Source organism: Vanrija albida (genome assembly GCF_041260175.1).
Source record: "Vanrija albida strain AlHP1 chromosome Unknown contig_2, whole genome shotgun sequence".
Lineage (NCBI taxonomy): Eukaryota > Fungi > Basidiomycota > Tremellomycetes > Trichosporonales > Trichosporonaceae > Vanrija > Vanrija albida.
This window is the reverse complement of record NW_027191421.1, coordinates 3644465-3659084: the sequence shown is the minus strand read 5'-3', so window position 1 is coordinate 3659084 and position 14620 is coordinate 3644465. Positions and strand designations below refer to the sequence as shown.

General features: G+C 62.6%; 5 protein-coding genes and 2 non-coding genes across 7 annotated transcripts; 4 read left to right on the top strand and 3 right to left on the bottom strand.

The window, feature by feature from the left end:
- Positions 1 to 23: 23 nt before the first annotated feature.
- Positions 24 to 1280, bottom strand: CWC2 (Pre-mRNA-splicing factor; the record flags this gene model as incomplete). Its single annotated transcript, XM_069351695.1, has 6 exons — positions 24 to 438; positions 476 to 596; positions 649 to 884; positions 931 to 1047; positions 1083 to 1134; positions 1172 to 1280. 6 exons carry the CDS (start codon positions 1278 to 1280, stop codon positions 24 to 26), a joined length of 1050 nt encoding a protein of 349 aa, XP_069212081.1.
- A 226-nt stretch (positions 1281 to 1506) lies between these two features.
- On the top strand, positions 1507 to 5995 carry SKI2 (Antiviral helicase ski2; the record flags this gene model as incomplete). Its single annotated transcript, XM_069351694.1, has 16 exons — positions 1507 to 2080; positions 2115 to 2209; positions 2248 to 2343; positions 2388 to 2489; positions 2528 to 2706; positions 2745 to 2877; positions 2917 to 3021; positions 3060 to 3166; positions 3205 to 3806; positions 3982 to 4049; positions 4087 to 4260; positions 4309 to 4497; positions 4543 to 4722; positions 4769 to 5722; positions 5760 to 5928; positions 5967 to 5995. 16 exons carry the CDS (start codon positions 1507 to 1509, stop codon positions 5993 to 5995), a joined length of 3756 nt encoding a protein of 1251 aa, XP_069212080.1.
- Positions 5996 to 6044: 49 nt separating this feature from the next.
- On the bottom strand, positions 6045 to 7010 carry Q8F55_003138 (uncharacterized protein; the record flags this gene model as incomplete). The annotated part of the gene is made up of 1 exon (XM_069351693.1): positions 6045 to 7010. One exon carries the CDS (start codon positions 7008 to 7010, stop codon positions 6045 to 6047), a length of 966 nt encoding a protein of 321 aa, XP_069212079.1.
- Positions 7011 to 8307: 1297 nt separating this feature from the next.
- Positions 8308 to 11154, top strand: fcp1 (CTD phosphatase Fcp1; the record flags this gene model as incomplete). The annotated part of the gene is made up of 6 exons (XM_069351692.1): positions 8308 to 8606; positions 8655 to 8741; positions 8793 to 8901; positions 8948 to 9318; positions 9358 to 9515; positions 9554 to 11154. The coding sequence occupies 6 exons, from the start codon at positions 8308 to 8310 to the stop codon at positions 11152 to 11154; spliced, it is 2625 nt and encodes an 874-aa protein (XP_069212078.1).
- Positions 11155 to 12340: 1186 nt separating this feature from the next.
- Q8F55_003136 lies at positions 12341 to 12427 on the top strand. Its single transcript has one exon. It is a non-coding gene; the product is annotated as a tRNA-Trp (tRNA).
- A 408-nt stretch (positions 12428 to 12835) lies between these two features.
- gst7 (PFAM Glutathione S-transferase domain) lies at positions 12836 to 13707 on the bottom strand (the record flags this gene model as incomplete). The annotated part of the gene is made up of 2 exons (XM_069351691.1): positions 12836 to 13142; positions 13220 to 13707. 2 exons carry the CDS (start codon positions 13705 to 13707, stop codon positions 12836 to 12838), a joined length of 795 nt encoding a protein of 264 aa, XP_069212077.1.
- Positions 13708 to 14358: 651 nt separating this feature from the next.
- Q8F55_003134 lies at positions 14359 to 14452 on the top strand. The gene has a single exon. It is a non-coding gene; the product is annotated as a tRNA-Pro (tRNA).
- Positions 14453 to 14620: the final 168 nt, after the last annotated feature.

Here is a 14620-nt window from a genome sequence, read left to right as displayed (position 1 = left end):
TGCCATGACATACTGTGCCTTCTCTAGTCGCTCTCGTCGCCGCTGCTGTACCCGCCGAGCAATGCCACGCCGGACGGCTTGGCAGCCGGCGTCTTCCTCGCGCGTTCCCTCTCCTCCTCGGCCTGTTTCCGCGCCAGGTCGGCATAGTACCGGATGTTGTCCAGCGCGTCGTTGCCAAACAGGCCCGACCCTGGTCCGTCGGCGCGCGCGCGCTTTGCTGGCCGCTCGGCCGCCTCCTCCTCCTCCTCCTCGGGCTCGGGGGCGCTCTCCTCGATGTGGTACAGGTCGTCGACGTCGCCGTCTTCCAGCGCGCGCAGCGTCTGCGCCGCCTCGATGAGGTTGGCGTCGAGCTTGGACGCAATGACCTTCTGGCCCTCCTTGGCTATCCGCTTCTCCTCGGCATTCTTCTCTCCCGGGTTGGGGTCCTCGGTGGCCCACCTGGCGGGTTAGCTTCTTGGTACCACAAACTACCCACCTGACGTTGAGAATCTCGTCCATGTCCATGCTTTGGTTTTGCATCGCCTCCTTGGCAAACTGGGCATTCACCTCGTTGCGGTACGCGACGAATGCGATGCCACGGTTGTAGAGAATGTTCCCTGCGGGGTCAGTGTCTGGCTGATTGAAAGGGGAAGACTCAGCCGCACTCACACTTGTCGATCTTGCCCCACTCGCCAAAGTGCCGCAACAGCGTCTCCTTGCTCTGCTCCTTGTCGGGGCTCTCGTGGATCTTGCCAATGTACAGTGTCCTGTTGGAGCGGTTGAAGCTGCCCACGCCGCCCATGTCGTCGCGGTAGTCGGCGTGCTTCTCGCGGCCGAAGCAGTCGCGCGAGTGGTCGATCACCTGGTGCGGCAGCGGCAGGCGGTGGAGGAAGTTGCACTCGGCGCTGGGGGAGTTAGCAGAGACCTCATGAGGCGTAAAACTCAACCCACCCGTAGGGACAGCGGCCGCGCGCGAAGAAGAGGCAGCAGAAGCGGTTGCCGGTCGCGTCGGCGCGCGTGTAGCCCGCATCACGGGCGATGACACATCGCGTCTGCGAGAGCGTTTGCCTGGAGTCAGTTGATTGCAAGACCTGTCAACTTACATTGCCAGCGCATCCTCCTTGTCGCCGCCGGCCCACTTGTTGTACCAGATGTCTGATTGTCAGTTGGCAGTCAGAGAGGCCCAACTCACTGTACTCCTTGCCCGGCTGGACCTTCTCGCTCGTGTCGACATCTCCCGGCTTGACCTGCTTCCTCGCCGGCTTGAGCTTGCGCTTTGGTGCCTCTACTGCGTCGGACATTGTCGTTTGATGAGTAAGAGTGCAGTCTCAGACGAGTTCGAAGTTGTCTTTTGATCCACCTCTTGTTGCCGCTCAAAGTCGCCACGTGGTGTGTTTACGTAATCGTATTTTCCGCAATGACGATCCACTCGATGCCGAGTGCACCACAAACGACCAACGAGACTGACTTTCTCAACTCCATTCTTACGCCCAAAGCATCGCCGATAGCACAGACGAACAGCTCGCTATGGCAACAGAGACAAATGGCTCGGCAGCCGTGCCAATCGACGAGCTCGTCCGTGCCGCAGCCGACCCTGCCTCCTCGGCTCTCCCCTCCGAGGACCTCGCAACAGCGCTCGGTATCGCGTCGCTCCCCACGCCAGCCGAGGCACTCACCCTCCTCGAGAAGACCGTCCTCTCGCCCCCGCGCGACCTCGCCGGACCAGACCTGTGGCAATGGCAGGTGCCCCTTCCGACGCCTCTCCCGGCACCAAAGCTCAAGCTCGAGGCCCTGCCGCCCACACACACTGTCACTCCGACGTTCCGCGGCATCGACGGCAACTTTACGCACTGGCGCGAGGCGCTCGCGCCAAAGCCACCGGCCCACCCGAGCCTGAGTAGCAGCATGCAGCGCTCGGCGGCGCCCCTCCAGAACCTGGTGCGAGGGAAGAGCACCAACGCGCCGTTCTTGCCGGGCGGCCTCGAGCCTGCCGTCACCTACGAGGAGGCGGAGCACGAGATCGAGGAGGCGGTTGAGGAGGATGAGGACGGGTGGAAGACGAGAGCACCTGGCCTGAGACGCGGCGTCAAGCTCGACGGAGGTGGGTGCCGCGAAAGGACGTGTGCTGACGGCAGCCGATGCCTTCTTGGCGGAGATGCTTGGACAGCAGGCTATGACGACGAAGGCAAAGCGCAGGAGGCGTGGCGGAGAGGAGTCCCCTACCCTCGAGGTAGGTTCGTGGATCGATGCGATGTCTAACCTGCCCAGGTGTCGCGTCTTGGTGATGAGCTTCCTGCAGACGGTACCGAGCGCCCAAGGGCGCAGCCAAACGGCAAGAACGTTGACGACCTCCTCCCCGTTGGCGTGAGCTATCATCCACCCCTGAAGAGCATAGCTGACAATAGCAGCGCCTGCCCGCTCCCCCGCCCATCAGGAACAACCTCATCAAGGCCGCCGCGACCAAGAAGGAATGGGCTCACGTCGTGGATGTCAACCAGGAACTCGTCAACGTGAGCTATAAAGACCGTGCAGTAGCTGACAGAATCAGTTCCGTGAACTCGTGCCCGAGATGGCGAAGGAGTACCCCTTCGAACTCGACAACTTCCAGAAGGAAGCCGTCTACCATCTCGAAATGGGAGACAGTGTCTTCGTTGCGGCTCATACCTCGGCCGGTAAGACGGTGGTGGCAGAGTACGCGATTGCACTTGCTGCAAAGCACATGACCAAGTGGGTTGCTCATCTTTGTAGTGGCACTAACCACTCAGGGCCATCTACACATCGCCCATCAAGGCCCTATCAAACCAAAAGTTCCGCGACTTTAAGCAGGTGTTCGATCCCTCGACTGTGGGCATTCTCACTGGCGACGTGCAGATCAACCCAGAGGGCAGCTGTCTTATCGTGAGCTACAAAAAAACCGCGATTAGCTCACACTGCCAGATGACGACCGAGATTCTCAGGAGCATGCTCTACAAGGGTGCCGACCTGATTCGTGACATCGAGTTCGTCATCTTCGACGAGGTGCACTACGTCAACGACGCCGAGGTAGGTCCCTTCTGCACGGAATCGACTGACCTACGCAGCGTGGTGTTGTCTGGGAAGAAGTCATTATCATGCTGCCCGAGCACGTCAGCATCATTCTACTCTCCGCCACAGTGCCAAACACGAGGGAGTTCGCCGACTGGGTTGGGTAAGTCGCCCGCCTCACTACCCTCTAACGCACAACAGCCGCACAAAGAAGAAGAACATTTATGTCATCTCGACTCCCATGCGTCCTGTTCCGCTCGAGCACTTCCTCTGGGCGGGCAAAGATCTGCACAAGATTGTCAACTCCAAGGGCCAGTTCCTCGAGGCTGGTTACAAGGAAGCGGGCGAGGCTCTACGCCGCAAGCAGGACAAGGAGCGCGAGGCGGCAGGTCTCCCTCCAGTTCAGCGTACCGGCGGCCGTGGTGGTGCACCCGTACAAACCAAGGCCAAGGACCTGCCCACTGGACGGTCCGCTCCGTTCTCTCGAGTCGGTGGCGGCCGAAACCACTCGAACCGCGGTGGCGGCCAAGGTGCCCCGGCAGGGACTGTTGCTCGCGGTGGGGGCCGTGGAGGGTATGGCGGTGGTGGTGGACCCCGCCGCGGTTTCCAGCTCGACCAGAACGTCTGGACCCACCTCATTGCCTACTTACGGAAGAACGGCTTGCTGCCCGTCGTCAACTTCGTGTTCAGCAAGAAGCGCTGCGAGGAGTACGCTGCCACATTATCTACCACCGATCTGTGTGACGCCAAGGAGAAGAGCGAGGTGCACATCGTTTGGGAGAAGGCGTTGAATCGGCTCAAGGGTGGGCCCTGCTTGCTTGAACGAAGGCTGACCCATCCAGGCTCTGATAGGACCCTTCCCCAGATCTCGAGGATGCGCGATCTGCTCAGCCGTGGCATTGGTGTCCACCACGGCGGTCTGTTGCCGCTTGTCAAGGGCAAGTTTCAATGCTGCGATAATGTGCTGACGCTTTCCAGAGGTTGTCGAAATTCTATTCGCTCGCGGTCTCGTCAAGGTTCTCTTTGCTACTGAGACGTTCGCCATGGTGAGCTTTGATGTTACTCTCGAAGCTCACACCGCAGGGCGTGAACATGCCGGCCAAGAGTGTGGTCTTCGCCGGGATCCGCAAGCACGACGGCGTCTCCTTCCGCAACCTCCTGCCCGGAGAGTACACCCAGATGGCTGGTCGTGCCGGTCGTCGTGGTCTCGACACGACGGGTACTGTTATTCTACTGCCTGGTGAGGAGCTCCCTCCCGTGAGTTGGACGTCCCTGCTTCAGTTCATCAGCTCTAACAACCTTCAGGTCAAGGAACTTCACGAGATGATGCTCGGCACGCCAAACCGCCTCACGTCGCAGTTCCGCCTAACGTACAACATGATCCTCAACCTCCTTCGTGTCGAGGCCCTGCGCGTCGAGGAGATGATCAAGCGGTCGTTCTCTGAGAACGCGGCACAGAAGCTTGCCCCGGAGCAACAGCGCCAGGTTGAGCAGGTCAGTTAGCACGCACGGACGTTCATCGCCAACTGACACACCCAGGCCGAGAAGCTCCTCGCCAAGCTTCCCAAGGTCGAGTGCCCCATCTGCAGCGTCGACATCGACGCTTACTACGACCTGTCTGCCGAGGTTGTCCGTCTCAACGCAGCTATGATCTCCCAGGCCGCGTTCACGCCGGGCAAGCAGCTCAACCAGGGCCGCATTGTTCTTGTCCGTGACGGCGTGAGTAGATGGACGCGGTTCCTTGAATCTCATCTGACTCCTGCAGCACTTCCCTGGCAACGTCGCCGTCATCCTGCGCCATGCCCCATCGATTGCTCGCGATGGCATCAAGGGCAGTGAGCGCGCGTTCTGGGTCCTCGCCCTTGTCACCAAGGGCCAGAAGTCTGGCAAGGAGGACGTCAAGGAGTCCGATGTCGTACCCCAGTGGCCTCCGCACCTGTCCAAGGGAGCGTTCAAGGACCCGCAGTACGAGATCACTCGGGTCGAGGCGCCCAGCGTGGCCTTCGTCACGGACCGCATCCTCAAGCTCGACGTCACAAGCATCCTGGACAAGAAGGCCAAGGAGCCTGCGCAGGCTGCGCTCAAGGACCTCGTCCGTATCCACGAAGAGGTGGCATCAGGCGATCTGGTCGAGTTTGACTGGTCGAGGTTGAGCAAGCTCGAGTTCCAGGAGCTGCTACGCCAGCGTATCGGTCTTACCGACCGTATCTCCAAGCTCGGGTGCCAGCTCTGCAAGGACTTTGAGGAGCACTACGACACTGTGCACGAGCGCAAGCTGGTGGAGGCCAACCTCATTGCGCTCAAGCTCAGCCTGTCGGACCAGAACCTCGAACTGCTACCCGACTACGAGTCGCGCGTCGAGGTGCTCAAGGAGCTGCAGTTTGTGGACCAGAACTCGACGGTTCTGCTCAAGGGCCGCGTGGCGTGCGAGATCAACTCGGCGCACGAACTCATTCTCACCGAGCTTATCCTGGAGAACGTGCTGGCGAGCTACACGGCCGAGGAGGCTGTCGCGCTGCTGTCCGTCTTTGTCTTCCAGGAGAAGACCGACTCAGAGCCCAAGATCGCCCCGAAGCTGCTGCAGGGTCTGGAGACGATCTACCGCATCGCCGACGAGGTGGAGAACTGCCAGCTCCGGAGGAACGTCACGTTCGACGACTTTAGGGAGAAGTTCAAGCCCGGCCTGGTGGAGGTGGTGTACGAGTGGGCGCGCGGCATGGTGGGTAGAGCAAGCGGACAACAGCTGACCCACGCAGCCCTTTAGCGAGATCACGACGCTCACGGACGTGCCGGAGGGCACGATTGTCCGTGTCATCACGCGCCTCGACGAGACGTGTCGCGAGGTGCGCGATGCTGCACGAGTCATTGGCGACGCGGACCTGTTTGAGAAGATGGAGGCCGCGCAGGCCCTCATCAAGCGAGACAGTGAGTTGGGCGTCGTGCTTCAGTGGCTAACTCGCCAGTCGTGTTCGCTGCAAGCTTGTATCTGTAGACAACATACATCAAGACGTCCCCTGGAACACTGCATTGGATGCATGGCATTATCCGTACAGCTTTTGCGCGTTGGTGACGAGGGCCTGGGTGAAGACGTCCTCGCCTAGCCACGAGCGAAGGAGGCCGACCCATTCGCCGAGGTCCTCGCTCCTAAAGCCAGTCGGCACATCGCCCTTGCCCTGCGCCTTCCAGCGCGCGATATCGTGCGCGAGGGGGACGTACGGCCAGTCTGAGCCCCAGATGAGCTTGTCCGGCGTCGCAGCGTACGCCTTGACCAAGTGTTCCAGCGTCTCAGGCTTCTCCGTGACGCGGTACGGCGCCGACAGCTTGACGTAGACGTTGTAGCTCTTCAGCAACGCGAGCAGCGACTGCAGGCCCGGCGTGTCGGCGGGCAGCGGGGCGAGGTGCGGCGCCGAGAGGGTGATCGTCGCGCCCGGGCTGGAGGGGAAGCTGCTCCAAGGTCCCTGGAGGTATCCGAGGTGGTCTACCACGAGCGCCTGGGACGCGGGGATGTCGTCGGCGAGCGCGAGGATCTCATCGAAGATGGCCGCGTCCCACTCCTGCACGAGCACGCTCCAGACCACGCCGGCGGCCTCGAGCCTGGCCGCGAGGTGCAGAATACCCCTCGCGCGGGCGGGGGTAGTAACCTCCGGCCCGAACACGGCACGCACGCCGCGCACGCCCGCGGCGTCGAGCTTCCTGATCTCCTCCGCCGTGTCGGACGGCTTGAGCGCGCCGACACCAGCCACCCCAGCCTCGGCGACATAGTCGGTGAGGGAGGACAGGTCGAAGCCGTACGCCATAGAGTGGACGAGCACGGCGCGCTCGACGCCTATGCTGGCGTGGAACGACGCAGCCGTCTCGTTCGGGAACGGCGCGGGCGTGAATGGCCGCGGGCTGGCCAGGGGGTAGGCGGGGAAGATGTGGAAGTGCGTGTCGACGCTGCCCTTTGGCAGCGGGGGGTCGATGGCGGCGCTTGGGCGGGGGAGCGCGGCGGGGTCTGGCTGGGACATGGCGTGGTGCTGCGAGGGGAAGTGGGTAAGAGAGCGAGCTGGGCGTCGACCATGTCGACTAAATGTGGCCACTGGCCACTGCCGTCTCTTGCCGCCCGGCCGGGCCGCGGGCCGGCGGGTAGTGGCCCGGTTCTGGGGCTCCAGACGCGACACGGTTATCTCGCCGTCCTGGGCGGGGAATGCGGCCTGCACGCTGACTAGAGGGGGGAGGGGGAGTGGAGGGGGGAAGGTGAGGGGGGCGGGGGCATGCGTGTCGATGCATGCGGCGGACATGGCGGCCGTTGCTCGGGCGAGGGGGCTCGCCGAGGTGGTCGTCGTCGCGGATATCGAGCGGCGGCCATCACACGCCCAGTGTACTCGGCCTGGTGGACCTGCTCGTAGGAGACAGAGGTTAGAGGAAGCTCTGGGCTCTGGGCTCGAGATGCGGGACAGCTCTAAGCGCGACGATGCGCGCACGCGTGATGGCCGCTGGCGTGCGTGGCCGACTTGATGTGTGGTCGGCTCCTCCATTGCTCAGCCCGCACACAGCCGCACCCAGACTCATGACACGCCCAGAAGTAGATAAGCCCCTCCAAGACGGGTATGACGAGGTAGACCAACCCACCCCAACACCCCCCCCCCCCCCCCCGCGCGGAACAGCCGTTGCCAGACCCCCCAGATCTCGTCCCACCCAAGATGCGATTCTTCTCCCCGCCGCGAGTCATGGACCCGTCTCCTCCCATTGAGGAGAGAGAGAACAATTGTCCACACCTACCACACTCTTAGGTGTCATACTCTTGAGCCGGTCCCGCCACCTACAGCGAGGTCACTCGCACCGTGCTTGACTCGGCGGCATGGAGCGCTGGGCTCTCGGGACACGGCGCCACTGCCACATCCCCGCGGTAACTCAAGGTTTTGTCGCTGAGACCGCTGCGAGCATCGAAATGCGTATGAACACGCTCCACGTCGCTTGCTTTGATAGGGGGAGTTGAGAGCAAAGGTAGAGGGGTAGAGAGACAGAGAGAGAGAGAGAGAAGGCAACAATGGAGACCGACGTCGACTGTGTTGGCTGTTCGGGAAATTTGATTCCGTCCAACCGCCAGTGGCCCACTTTGGGCGGCGGCGATGACACACTTGCTCCGACTTTGTTTGTCCTTTGTCTCGTCAACTTTGATCATTGTCCTCCCAACAATCAACTCTCAGCGTCTCTTTCAGCATCACAGAGCAGAGCAGGGGGTTCCCAAACGCGGCCCTGGTATAACTACACTGCTCAGGCTCAACCCCCCTGCAACACCCGGCTTCCGGACGCCCACACGACATGGGCGACTCGACGCCCCTCTCCCTGCCGCCCGACCTGCCCTACCCCATCACGCTTACCCGGCTGCTCGTCACACCCGGCGTCTCCGTGTCCAGAGGCTCCCGACTCGCAGAGTACAAGTTTCTCTCGGCGACACGGCGCAAGGAGAATGACGCCAAGGAGCGGGCCGGAAAGCCCGTCACCGCCAAGGAGCGCGAGGACGACATGGTCGGCAGCTGGGAGAGCCCAATAGACGGCGAGGTGACGGCGTGGGAAGCAGGCGTCAAGGTCGGCTTGAGGATCGACCAGAGGCAGGCTCGGTAAGTTGCCGCTCGTTCCCCGCCCGTCGTTCTTGCTGACGCTGCCAGCAAACCGCTTTTGCATGTGGAGCAACCCTGTACCCACCCCGTCCAGATCCACGGGATGTGCGGTGTCTGTGGTAAAGACTTGACAAAGTGCGTAGTTGGTGGAGCGTGGGCGTCTCTGCAGCCGCTGACTCGCTGCAGCGACGACTACATGTCCAGACCTCCGCCCAGCAACAACCCGGGACCGTCCCGGTACCCCGGCAGCTTTGAGCTCGCGCACGACTCGCTAGGCGTCACCGTCTCGACCAAGGTGCGTCCCGCTGGTTTGTGGTGCGACTTCAGCTGACGACATGCAGGAGGCAAAGCGCCTCGAGACCCTGACGCGCGATACCTTACTCGCGGCGCGGCGCCTCACACTCATTGTCGATCTCGACCAGACCATCATCCACACAACCGTCGACCCGACTGTCGGCGAGTGGATGAACGAGATCGAGGAGGACGAGCGACAGGCCAAGGAGGCTTCGAAGCCCGACGAGGAGGCCGCCGAGTCGACTACGCCACCAAACTCCCCACCTGCCGCGGCAAAGGAGCTGCCCCGCCCGGTGAACCCGAACGCCGAGGCACTCAGCGACGTTGCACGGTTTCAGCTGGCAGATGACCTGCCTCCTGGGATGAGGAGCAGGCAGCGAGGACCAGAGCCCGTTCGGTGGTACTACACCAAGCCAAGGTGAGCGCGTACTGGCACCTTGCCGCTGACATGCCGCAGACCGGGACTGAAGCCCTTTCTCGACAAGATGTCAAAGCTCTACGAAATGCACGTCTACACGATGGGGACACGGACATACGCCGACGCCATCTGCAAGGTCGTCGACCCCGACGGCAAGATTTTTGGCGGGAGGGTGTTATCCCGCGACGAGAGTGGAAGTGGGTATCTTGACGGGATGCAAAGCTGACCCACGCAGGCATGAGTTCCAAGAACCTCACACGACTTTTCCCCACAGACCAGAGCATGGTCGTCGTCATCGATGACCGCGAGGACGTCTGGGACGGCTGCCCGAACGTCGTCAAGGTCGTCCCATACGACTTCTTCGTCGGCATCGGCGACATCAACGGGGCGTTTCTACCCCCTACCCAGCCCAGCATCACCCCCATCCCATCATCCAAGGCCCCCGCCAGCCCATCCAGCACTGTTGCATCATCACCACCGCCCGAGACGCCACCAGAAATACCCAGCACTGAAGAAGGTCTGCTTGCGCAATCCAAGATCTTGGACGATTTGGCCAAGGAGCGCCCGCTGGCCAAGCTGGAGGAAGAGGGCGAGAAGGCGGAGAGCGAGGCGGGGGGTGATGCTTCCGAGGATGCGGTATCAGGTGACGTGAAACCTGAGGACTCGACGGAAGCCCCCGCAGAGCCCTCGTCTGAGCCATCAGCCGCACCCACCCCTCCCAACCGCACCCATCTGCACCACCGCAAGGCACTCTTCAACAACAATGACTACGAGCTTGGTCGCATTGAGAAGATCCTCCGCCAAATCCACACGGGCTTCTACGAAGCGTACGCAGAACGCGATCCCTCATCCTCGGCCATGCCCCTGCAGTGCGACACGCCACTCCTCATCCAGGAAATCAAAGACAAGGTCCTCGAGGGCTGTGTTATTGCCTTTACTGGTGTTATTCCCCGCCACGTCCAACCGGAGCGGAGCGAGATCTGGCAAGCTGCCGAATCCTTTGGGGCCGTGTGCACGCACGACCTCAACGACAAGGTTACTCATCTCGTCACTGCGTCGCTGGGCACGGAGAAGATGCACCGCGCGGCGCGATTCCCCAAGCTCAAGACCGTGTGGCTGGCCTGGCTCCAAACCTGCATCGCGTTGTGGAAGCGCTTGGACGAGACCGACTACATTGCATTCCACCCTACGAGCGCCTCCACGTCTGCTGCACCCTCCCGACCCGAGACCCCGACTGTGCGCAAGCCTGCTGGAGGAGAGGCAGACGGTAGTGACGCCAAGGACACCCGCCCCCACGGCGACCACGGCGTTGGTGTCAGCGACGCCGAGTTGATCGAGGACGCGGCGGAGCTTGACGCCGCGTGGGACGACGACGCGCAGGCCGAGTTTGAAGCGTTTTTAAACGACGGGACGGACAGCGAGATGGGCACCGATGCCGGCGACGACGAGCGCGAGGACGAGGCAGAGAGTCGTGCCTCGAGCGTCGGCAGTGGCGATGAGAGTGCTCCGCCCTCACCACGCCGGTCATCCATGCGCAACTCTCCGGCTTCGTCGCGTGCCTCGACCCCGGGCCTCAAACACATGCGGTTCGCCGACGAGGAGAACTTACCACTGAAGGTGTACCACAACCTCGCCGAGTCGTCGTACCCGCCGAAAAAGAAGCGCAAGCTGTTCATGTTGGAGTCGCCGCGACCCGAGATCGACGTGCCCGAGGAAAACAAGTTTGAGTACAAGGGCAAGGAGGTTGTCGAGGGGGACGGAGACGAGACGGGCGGGGAGACGGACGGCGAGGATGAGTTTGCCAAGATGCTCGAGGAGAGCCTTGGCGACGAGTGATTGTCAGAAGTAGACCAAGACCATCAGTGGCATGCATTGCTTGATTGCAGGGGGGCTCGAATGGGGAGAGATGAGAGGGGATGGGCGTGGATGGAGCTGGGCGACATAGGCCCAGGATCAATACATATCACTCAGCCCTGTCTCTCGCTGGCTGGGAGATGCAGGCTGTTGATGCGGGATCGTCTTCGAGCATCATTGCCATGAGAGCTCGTCGTCAGAAAGGTAGGCAGCAGAGTGTGAGCCGGCTGCCAACAAGTTGCATTCGTTGCCCGCCGGCATGTCGAGTAACCACGCCCATCGCCCAACGACCGATCATCAACAGTCAACCACAAAAGAAGCGTCTCCCCTCTCTTCATGTCCCAAATTAACAGCCCGCAACAGTCCACAAAGCGCCGCAGTGAACCTGTTGCAGCAGCCGCCCGAAGCTCCCAGCACGCTCCCGACACGCTGCAAAGTCAAACGACGAGACCTCACTAACACAACGCGTACCACAATAGAGGGCCCCGCGTCCCCCGCCCCCCTCTTGCAGGGAGGGCCTCCCAAAGCGCCTCCACCCCCGCCGCCAGTGCCCAGGTTATCCAGCCGGGCGGCCACCCACGCCGTGTGTGCAGCCATGTGTGACTCAGGTCGATGAGTGGCGCCGATGCGGGGTGTCGAACGCTGTGTCTCTTGGTGTTGGAGGGGCGAGGGGTGCTTTCCCACTGGGTTTCCACTGGGTTTCCACTGGACAAGCACTCGAGACAAAGGAGCGAGGTGTGGGGTGGGGCGCGGGTGCCCTATGAGCATCTGGACAAGTCAGTCGTGGGCACTATGGGCACGTATCTCCTGCTGGTTTGTGACGCACTCGTAAAACCCACAACCTTTCCAAGGGAAACCGAGAGGCCGCTTGCACCTCCAGCTTTTGGTGGAGAAGAGCTGTCGCGGCTTCGATCTGGGTGTGCTCGCTCGTTCGTGCAAGCCGACGAGGCAGCTCGCCTCGTCAGCCCGCCACGTTCCTTCCCCCAGCCGACCTACCCGCCGACAGACGCGACTCCCCCCTCCCACGCAGCAGCGCTCCCCTGCTTCCCCACCAACTACACCACAGCCTCGACCCCACCGCCCGCACCAGCATCAGCCATCAGCCGCAAGTGCAGCACGCCGCACCCCCCGCCGCTCACATACGCCCCTGCGCCCCAAAATCTTGAATCACCCCTTAGCTCAGTTGGCAGAGCGTGAGATTCCAATTCCGGAATGTGATTCCTCAAGGTCGTCCGTTCAAGTCGGGCAGGGGTGGGACGATTAGCCAAGTTCTGATTTTTGGGTTGCGGCGCTGTAATTGGTCGACGAGGCTTGGACATTGCAACTGTCATTTTGGTGGCGGCAGGCGGATTGGCCCTGTCACTGGGATAGCTGTCAGAGTTTGGCTGCAGCATTCGGAAGCTCGGAGCGGGTCAAGGGCAGAGCGACGGCGTCTGTGTCTAGTGCGCCGTGTGGGCGTTCAAGGCATGGCCGGTACGAGGGAGGGGGGCCACTCTCTCCAACTCGCCGCGCCCATTCCAGCGAGTGCACCACACGCAGCACACGCGCTCATCCGCGCGTCCTGCCATGCCCAAGGCCACACCGGCCACGCCATCCTCAGCGCTCGGCGCTCGCGCGAAAGTACACTGCCTCTGCATCCCACGCCTATACTACAGCTACATCCTCACAGCGCGTGCGCGGGCTCAGCAAGCAGCCCGACGCCATTCTGCACGCCCTTCCTAGCGAACGAGCGCTCGATCCACCCGTTGACCGCGGGGAACTCCTTGTCCAGCTCAATGCCGGCGCGCGACGCGCCCTTGACCCACGTAATCGCGTTGATGTCGGCGACGGAGAAGCGGTCGTCGACGAGGTACGTGCGGCCCGGGGCGAGGTGGTCCTCGAAGACTGAGAGCAGGCGGCGCATCTCGTCGGTGTAGCGCTTGATCGCGTAGGGGATTTTCTCGGGCGCGTGCAGGAAGTGGCCTGCTTGCCTAGGAGCGAGCGTCAGCGAGCGGGCCCAGCAGAACCGACTAGCAGACGGCGCCGGCAAGTCGAGAGGGCTACTCACCCGAACATGGGCCCCACGCCCCCGTGCGTGAAGAAGATCCAGCTCAGCGCCTCGCTCCTGAGCAGCGGGTCGCTAAAGCTAAGCTTGAACTCGGTATCGTAGTTCTCGACGAGCCACAGCAGAATGCTAGCGCTCTCGAACACGCGGTGCCCCTTGGGCGGGTTGACGTTGGTGTCGAGCAGTGCGGGGATCCGGCCATTCGGGTTGACCTTGAGGAAATCGGGCGTCTTCTGCTCATTCTTGGCCAGGTTGACGCGCACGTAGTCGTACCCGACCTCCTTTTTGTCGGGGTACGCGAGCCGCAGCTCCTCGAGCAGGATGTTGGTCTTCTGCCCGTTCGGCGTGTTCGCCGTGAAGAGGTGCAGCGGGGGCGCGCCGAGGCTGGCCACGAAGCTGGCCGGCCGTTCAGGCGAGGCGAGGGTGCTCATTGCTGCTGTGCGGAAGAAGGGGAGGGGGGTGAGCCACGGGGCTAGGCGGGACAGGAGCATTGTGTGGGGGTCGCTTGCTGCTGGCCGTGCTTAAGTAGTGGTGCACGGTGGGCGACACTACGTCATGGAATCAGTGTTGGCATGCTCGCTTCCACGGCTTGGTCATCCGCCCCCGGCCCTGGCTATCCCGATACACCGTCCACGCCTCGGTCTTGATAACGCTGCACGCAGACTGCACCGAGGCTGAGGCAGCCGCAGAGCATTCCTAATCCCTGCGCGGGGCGGGGCGTGAGCAAACGCCAGCTCCATCGGAGGCTGCGGTGGGGACCAGCCGGCCAGTCAGTCAGCCAGCCAGCGCCGCGTGCCCGGCACGTCCACCTGCGCCGGCGGTATGCTCGCCGATGCGGTCGCGTCCCGAAGCGCGTTGGCGTGCATCTGCCTGCGGCGACGCCAACGGGGCATGGGGGGCCCTGTCACCTCACGACCAAGGGATGCGTTCAACGGTGGGACGCGTTAGAGCGCGGGCTGGAGCGGCGCTGCACGCGGCATAGTGGCGGTTGGCCGAGGCAGCCGGCCTGGCAACTTGCCTCCCATCCCCCGCCCGCCGTGCCCCTATGCAGGCACACACACACACCCCACCCCCTCCCGAACAGCTTAAGACCCATCCCCGCCCAAGCTCCCAGCACCACGGTTCGAAAGAACCACCGATCGGCTCTCGTGGTGTAGTGGCTATCATACTCTCTTAGGGCGCTGAACGCATCTTAAGCATTGGGAGTGGTCCTGGGTTCAAATCCCGGCGAGGGCCTGACGTTTTGCTCCGCGCGGCGGCGGCGGCGGCGAGGGGCAGCATGCACGAGGGAGGAGACGGAGGGAGGAGACGAGTCGAGGCGGGGGCTGCGGCGAGCGGCGAGTTCGTGGCGCCACGCCGGAAACTCTGTGTGTGGATCGACGCGCCCTCAGCACACCCCATCAC